This window comes from Oenanthe melanoleuca, chromosome 1A, assembly GCF_029582105.1.
Source record: "Oenanthe melanoleuca isolate GR-GAL-2019-014 chromosome 1A, OMel1.0, whole genome shotgun sequence".
Classification (NCBI taxonomy): Eukaryota; Metazoa; Chordata; class Aves; order Passeriformes; family Muscicapidae; genus Oenanthe; species Oenanthe melanoleuca.
The window spans coordinates 5,269,226-5,277,669 of NC_079334.1; the positions used below are offsets into that span (position 1 = coordinate 5,269,226).

The 8,444-nt window shown below is 43.1% G+C and overlaps 1 protein-coding gene across 1 annotated transcript; it reads right to left on the reverse strand.

Annotated features, from left to right (window-relative positions):
- Positions 1-4,328: 4,328 nt before the first annotated feature.
- On the reverse strand, positions 4,329-8,438 carry MKRN1 (makorin ring finger protein 1). Its single transcript, XM_056509429.1, has 5 exons — positions 8,430-8,438; positions 7,734-7,948; positions 6,939-7,049; positions 6,354-6,492; positions 4,329-5,940 (listed from the first exon to the last, which is right to left on the reverse strand). The coding sequence occupies exons 2-5, from the start codon at positions 7,919-7,921 to the stop codon at positions 5,728-5,730; spliced, it is 651 nt and encodes a 216-aa protein (XP_056365404.1). The 5' UTR covers positions 7,922-7,948; positions 8,430-8,438; the 3' UTR covers positions 4,329-5,727.
- Between the last annotated feature and the right edge of the window lie 6 nt (positions 8,439-8,444).

Here is an 8,444-nt window from a genome sequence, read left to right on the forward strand (position 1 = left end):
TAGTTCTTGGAAATATTTCTAATGCTTTCTCTGGCCAGGTTCTTTGCTATTACATACAAAGAGCAGGGGTTAGTTCAGCTCTATGTAAGCTGAGGGAGGAATCTTCCATGCTCCCCTCTTGCTATAGCCTGCTGTGGAGAAAGCTTCATCTCCAGGCATCCTCCTTCTCATATTTACTTTTTTAAATCTTTATTCCTTTTTCATTTTCACTAACCTAGTAGTTGCATTTCAGTTTGCACATTTCAGCAACAGTAAATGCCATAGCCTTTCAAAGTGGTAAGCCAGCTTCCAAGCAACTAGTTTCTACAGCTCTTGTCACTACAGAAGCAGTCAAATGTAAGCTTAATATTTCTAGTCCTGCTGGTAGTAGTTTGTAATCCATCATTTTAACTGTTTTTGTGTAGTATCTTCCAGAAGACTGCAATAGAAAAAGTATTGCTTTCATCTCCAGTTACAATCTTTCATTGGTCAAGAATTAGAGGAAGGATGGCACCAGCAGAGTGTTAACTTTGCATGGTTCATTGGGTTTACCATCTTAATTAGCCACTACTGTGTGAAGTTAATTTGCTTACCCTCAGTATGGAGACTTCTGCAGGCTGATGTGATCCTGAGTGCCCAGCACTGCCAGGTTACAGGACTCTTGCTGTTCTCTTCCTGTACATGTGGAGCTACTGGCAAAGCAAGACCTTCTTGGCAGAAAGAAAGAATCCTGTGCAAGGCAGGATCAGGGAGAACAGGCTTGTGACTGTTCCCTTTCCTTTAACAGGTCCAACAGGCTTCCTACTCCTCCAAGAAACTTAGAATTAGACACCTACCCATTGTGCAGCTAAACCAGGAGCGTGACCTCTTTTGGTTGGCTCTGTTTGGCATTTTCCACGAGGCCTTTGGGCAGTTACACTGAATGGTTTGCACAGAGCTGCTTTTCCAGCTGTCCTGGCATGAGTGAAGAGCAGCACTTGCTGACAAGATTCTTCGGAGTTTATTGGTAACGCTGTTACTCATGAGGTAATACATGAAGCTATGAATTTTAAAAAATCCCCTTAGTACATACAGCCTGTTATTCTAGACTGAGAACCACTAGATTAAAACAGAAGCTCAGCATGATCTCTGTGGTTGTGCCTTTCCCCATCAGAGAGCAGATGGAAACACATAGCTATGACAAAGCAAAGTAGCATTAGCTGCTATGGAGCCTTCTGTTAATGGTTTGTTCCTCAGCATCATAAGCAAATTCCAAGTGCTTCTTGACAGCATCATTAATGCATTTGTACAAGGGTTATAAGGTTGTTTACAACACTATTTTCAAAACTACTACTGCCCCACAGGTTTCAGTTTCAAGAGCTGCACATTCAGCTTTGAAGATGAGCTCATCTGTTAAGTTCTTATCTACTGGGAAGAAGTATTTGAATCTTTGCTGTGGCACATTATTTGCACTAGTGTCACAGCCAGGCCAGAGGAGAAGAAACATTACTTATTGGTGGAACAGGGTAATAAAAATAATCAGAAATATTTTAAATGTACCAAACTGACATCTCCCAGAAACTGACTAATTAAAAGCCAACACAACAGCAGCCCAGTGATGTGGAAGGCACACAGCACTGCCTATGTGGCCCAGCTTTGCTTTATATGCAGGAAACAGGTTCTCAGTTACAAAAGCTGAGGTTCTTATCTAATCATTCCAGTTAATGTTTAAGTGTAGTTGGAAGGCAGACAATTTTCAGATGCTGAACAGAGGTGGAGCACTCCATCCTGGAGCCTTCTCTCAGGAAGAAGAGGCATGCCTGTTGTTGTGGACAAGGAACTGGAAGTGAAGCTCACCCAGCCAGGTGAGTGCTCCAACGGCAGCGCTGTTACAGCTGCCCCTTCCCCACGTGGGTGCCCACAGGCATTTTCCTGGCTCTCAGCTCCCACAACCCACATTTGTCTACTGGTGTGCGAGGCACCCAAACAGTCATTGCTCAGCAAACTGGCTCCTGAAATAATTTTCAAGCTCTACTCTTAAGCAACTGTGTTAAGAACTGGAACTCCATCAACAAGAAATCACATTCTTTTGAGAATAGTTCTAGACAGGCCAAGAGGCCCTTTGTCCTGAGTACTTCACCTTGAAATAGGAATTCAGTTTCAGATGGGCAGGGCTTTCAAAAATCATTTAAAGATCTTTTTTCTAATGCTGCTGTTGTAAATCAACCTTCACACAGCTGCCTGCACAGCTTCTGTCCATGCAGCCACATCAAGCTGTTTCCAAGCAGGGGCTGACTGGCTTGACAGACAATGACAAACAGCACACCCATGCATAAATGGAGTTCAGTATATTTGCAATCCTGCATTTCCTTGATACTGCTGTGTCCGTGAACATTGCTGCCTATAGTTTTTACTCTGAAGTCTAGTTTTGCTAACCTGAAGTGAGGCTCACAATTACAGTACAATTACAGCCTTTCTAATGCTAGCAATTAAACTGACTTTGTAGCTACTTGATCCCTGCAGCACAGTCCTGTATTGTATTTTAAATCCTAAAGGATTACATGTGGATTCCCTCATTTTAAGTTGCTGCAGCATTAATAATTTCATCTACACAAGTTTTGTTCCAAACACAAGACACCCCATAGCTCAAAGGCCCTTCAAATACAAATCTCTGTACCTGTAGTAGCAGGAAAGTTACTTGGTATTTCATTAAATGAACCAGGTATTTCCTCAAAGATTACAATCCACCTTGGGCCACAAAGGCCAGCTGTGCCACCACCATTTGAATTAAAGCAGCAGAAATTGTAATAAGTGCTCTTACCTTGTATGATCACATTCAGAGCAGGGAGAACAGGTAGCACAGTTAGTCTGTACTTTCCACAAGGCAAAGTCTGTTTCAAACTAAGTGTATATATTCTGGCCTAGGGAGTAAAGTCAGGGCACCTGAAGTGACAGGATCTATCTTTTTCTAAAGATTTTTGATTTGCTATTAAGATTCTGCTGGTGGAAATTTATGGGGATTTTACACCTTTTCCATCTTGACACTACTCTCAGTGGCCTCTTCAGTTTCTGTACATCAAATATTCCCTTGAAGAGAATGCTGCACAGCCTAAGCTGTCACCCTCCATCTTCTTACATTATAAGCTTAACTCTGAATTTATTCCTGTTCTCACAGAGGAAAAACATAGCAGCCTACTAACATACTTATTTCAGAGCCCTGCTATTCCCAGCTGTCAGTGAGGGGTTGCTGGGGTGGCAATCAGTGCTCCAGCCAGCTCAGAAGCAAGCCTGGCACAGCACAGTTCTGATGGAAGTGGCACCCAGCAGTGCTGCCTTGGGGACAAACACAGGCAGTTCCTGAACCTGCACAACAGGAACCACAGCACAGTTCAAAGCTAGTGGAGCTACTTGTCATGCTGCACCTGAACACACCAGTGGCTTTGCAGCTCCACCCACCAGCCTCCACCAAAGCAAGTCACACACCTTGGTATTCCCAGCCTCCTCTGTAACACGGACAGGAGGAAGCTTTAAAAACACCAGCAGCCACCACTGTGCCACACCCACACCCAGGCAGGTGCTTTCCCTTAGGAAAGCAAGCTAACCTGTGCTCTGGCTGGTAAGTTCATTACCTTTACCCATCTTATCAGAACCCAGCTTTGTTACAAATGCATGTTTGAATGAAGCCTTCCAACAGGATGTAACAACTTCTGTTCACCGTGTAGGGAAGGGAGGCCTTAATTTTTTTCTCTTTTTTTATCAGTTTAAAGTGTCATTTGCTCAAATTACATTCCTTTCCTCCCTCTGCTTCTTCACCCCTGGGAAAGAAAAACAAACAACAAATTGAGCAAACCAAAAGTGGCATTACTCTGTTCACTTGAACTTCGTTGAAATCCTATCCCCCAGCATCTCAATATGCTTCTGGCAGTTTACTTCCAACTTGGTGGATTTCTGCAGAAAAATGCTTCTATCTGAACACACACAGTGGGGTCTCAGGAAGTGACCTGTAGCAGTGCTTGGACTTGCTGTCCAAACAGCATTACAATAGGAAACTACGGACAAGAGCATGTCCTGCAGCTGGCTTTATCCAGTGCAAATAAAATTAAAACAATACTATAAAACTTACTTCTGAGAAAGCAATACATATCAGTTCCTACTAATGGCCCCAGATACTCCTTCAACATATCAGCTGTCTCAGCTGTCTGTTTGGAATGTGTCCCTTGCATTAGAGGCTCTTTGCTGGAAAGGCATTAACAATGCTGGAACTCTGTACTATGCTTAAGAAGTGACACAAATGCCTTTGCATTTACAGAAACACACACAAAAATAATCAATTAAAACCAGAAGCTTCGAATTTCAAAGAACAGACTGACTTCTTGTTTAATTTTTTTTTTCTTTTTTTATTTGGGAAAAGTGCTTCTTACAAAAGGCAGCTGCAAAACAATACGTTATAGACCTCAGAACAATTTCTCATTCCATTTAAAAGTGAAAGGAGAGGCAGTCTAGGGGACAAGAGCAGCAGGAGAACAGATCACGGGGCATCCACAAGTCAATAAAAAACAGCAATAATGTAATGCAAGGTTAAAATTCCTGTGCTGGGGCTTTGGTGGCAAAGTAATTTCTCAATGCAAATTACAGCCAGAAACTGCACGACTGCCTTTGTAAGCAGTAACTCACATAAACTGAACAGCTTTACCAGGCAACCTGCCCAACTCAGCTGCAGAGAGGAACAAGTACCTCAGAGCAGCTGGGAGGCACAGCCAGTTTCTAGCAAAGCTCACGGCTTAAGTGTTTACATGAAGTTCTAAAACTTACAGAGCGATAAAGCTAAAGGGTCCTCTCTGGTGTTCCTCTGACCCCACCTTGGCTAACCGGATTTCTGCTCCTGGACAACCCTAATCATACACATGAAAGAGAGCTGGTGTATTAGGGAGTGCCATCTATCAAGTGAGGCGATAGTCAGGATCATTTCCCAGTCTGGGCTGAGACCACTAGACCAGTTTCATGTCCAATTGGAGGCAAGACTTCATGCACCAAGAGGGGGTGAAAGATGGTTTTGTTATTTTTAACTTACACAGAGTCTCCCCATCCTTGAGGTCCAACTCTACATTTATCTGTATATACACATAGAGAGTTCTCCTTTCACAAAGACATTTTCCTTTCATGCTAAACACAGTAAAAATCCAGAACGTTCACACCTGGTTCTGGTTACACAGTAGTAATAGTAATGTGCAAGTAAACAGAGACCAAAAGTCACAAATGAAGACGTGTACATGAGGGGGCTGGAACGGAGCTGATTCCAGAAAGAATATTTGTATCTGGCCTGAAATCAGAAATATTGGTACAAAGACAGAATAAAGGCCATCAGCCAATTAACATCCCCACTGCATGGCCACTGCTCATTTTTGTATCTGGGCTCTTCAAAATGAGTGTGGGAGTCCTGTAAACACTTTAACCCTGGAACTGGGTGAACTCTGTTGGGTACACAGATGAAGCAACAAACCTAAGCTAACTGTTTGACAGTTAAATTCATTTTTACAAAAACTAACATTTTAAAGATTTATTTCTTGTTATTTGTTGAAACAGAGGAAAAACAACACTCCTGGGGTGGGAGAAGAGGGGAAGGGAAGAGACAGACCCTGGGTAAAAGTTATTACAACAGCACCTGGAATTGATCGGCCTGCCTAGGAGAAACACAGGCACTGCCACAACACCACAGGTAATAGCTACTGCCTGAAGCCAAGACAACAGTCCACACTCCACTGACAGGTGCTATAGATCCAAATCATAGTAATCTTCCAGGTCATCATGAAATAAGTCCCACTCATCCTCGGAATCTGTTAGCTCATCATCACCTCCGGCCGCCAACAGCATGAGCAGCATCTCACCGAGCTCGAAGGTCACCACCTCGTCCTCGTCGGTTTCAAAGGGATCCCCGTTCTCCCGCTCCTCGATGAACTCCCAGAACCGATTCCTCCGCTGGGCCTGCACAGGGAACACATTTCCCCAGGTGACCCAGTGGCACCAAGCAGGAGCCTTTCCAGAGGCTGACATGCCCCTGGGTGTACTTTCTGACATGCAAGAAATCACATTTCTCTTTCAGGGATATACTGACCTCCAGAAGAATTTACCCTTACACACCCCTATTAATGCTACCCAACATTTCTACTTCAGTATGTTGTAGCAAAGTTTTTTAAATCTAGTCTTTCCATCTTGGCCTCCAGCATTCACAAACTTTAGAGCACCGCTTCCTTCAAATTCACCATTACAGAGGTCTATCAGAAGTGGAAAAAAGAAAAGTCAATATTTCCCCATCCTCTTCTCAAGGAAGAAGACATAATGCCCACCCCTCTTGTGCTCTCTGCCTACTGAAAGGACAATTAATCAGCAGCACTAACCCGGTATCTACTTGAGGTTCCTACTTTGGGTCTTTGTGGCTCCTCTTGGCGGCCATCAGGATATTCATGCTTGTAAAAACAGTTCCCTCCAAATGGACAGCTCCCACGGCCTTCATCGAAATACCTGCATGGCTTGTTGCTGGAAAGGAAGATATCACAACCCTTACTTACAGCACACCCCAATCACACTTCAGAATTGCATTGACCTGCAGTCCAGAAGGATCTCAGGTACCAGGAGAAGGCGGCATTTTGTGAGTACAAGACCTACACGCACCAATTATTTATTACACTACATGTGGATTGATGCATGCAGAGGGACACCAATGGTGTGCAGTGCATGAGCTTGGACTGCCTTATTGCTACACCAACAGTGTTTTGTGTAGAGAAGGGAAAGATTGAGGTGAAAGAACACAGGAATAACTTTGGGACTGTGTGCATGCATCTGTGGGCAGACAGGCAAAGACACGCTTCACACGTGATGGTGGAAAGGTGGTGTGAAAAGGGCCTTTACATCAACACCCTTCTTCTCCACATGTGCCTTTATCTCTGCAATCTCAATTTGAAAAAAGGCTGCATTGCTCATACCTCATTGCCTCCTTGTATTTCTGAATGAGTTTCTGCTTCTCTTCCTTCTCCTCCACCCAGTACTCACTTGGAATGACAAAGTTAGATGTGATCCGGCATTCTGGGCAGGACCTGGGAAACGAACAGACTGTGCTGCAAAATTCTACATTACAGGGTGCTCTCTCCTATATAAAAAGTCATGGTATATATCCATCTTTAAAGAGGCACTGTACTCATACACTTGCTGTACAACCTTTTCAATCTAGACTCTCTTACATATGAAGATAACCTAAACTCTCTTCTTCAAGAACTCAATGGCAATGGCAGCTCGTCAGCTTGTCTCAGAAAAGCTTGAAAAAACACTTCACACAGACTCCTTTTTCTTTAGAATTAAATAAATTTATTTTGGTATTTTTCCTATATTTATTTGATTGGAACTTGGTATTTTCTAGAACAGCCTTAAATGGAGAAATGTTTTGCCAACTGAGTAACGCTCTAAGGCAATAGTGAATTAAGCAGCATACATTCTGAATTGGGTAATCTGTTTCCAGATTCCTGCCTGGGTGTCCAAGACAAACAGTAACAACACGCTACTAGATAAACAACAGTTATTTACTACCACTGAGTTTTGCAAACTTAACTGGCATTAACCAAATCAAAGTGCAAATGTTATCCCTAACAATTATTTCACTCCTAAATTAAAAGTTAGTATGCATTAAATGCATTTCTGTGTAGTCTGCATCTGCTGCAAGTTGTCACAAGTTACTAAGCTGTTCCACAGTAACAAAGCACAATGGAAATGGGAAAGCGCCTCACTTTATAATCTTGCTCTCAAATTGTTTAGCACTCCTCCACTTGCGGATGCACTTGAGACAGTAGGTGTGGCTGCAGTTGGAGAGGATCCCGAAGCGGCGCTCGCTGGGATTGGCTTTCTCGTACACCACCTCCATGCAGATCCCGCACACCATGTCTTTGCTGCGCTGGACGGCAAAGGAAAGCTCCATGTCCTTCTCGTGAGCTTCAATGCAAGACTGGAAAGGAGACACAAAGAAAACAACTACAGAGGTGACTGGCATATGGGGAGGTCTAAGCAGGATTTTAAACTCAGCTTGCTGTTTTGCATAACACAAAGTGTTATTGAGCTGAAAAAAAATCTTGATCCTCAAAAAAAAAATTCTTCAAGTACTGGGGAACAATCAATTCAGAGTTCAAATTCTTTCCTTCAGACACTACTTTTAAACATGAAAAGGCCATCTAAAAGACCATCCACTTTGACTAGGCAAAGAACAAAGCTTCAGTATCTTTAAGCAGACTGCTCTCCCAACACAGATAAGGAAATCCAGCTGCTTTGAGTATAGCCCCGGCAGGAAACAGTCTAGTTTACAACCGGAATTTCATTCACTGCCTGACCTGCACACACCTTCAAATGAAAGGGAATTAGTAACAAGTGATTGAGGGGAGCTAGGAAGCAATAACTTAGAGCTGTTAAACACCAGACAGTTGTTTGCTTACCTTTATGTGCTGAGA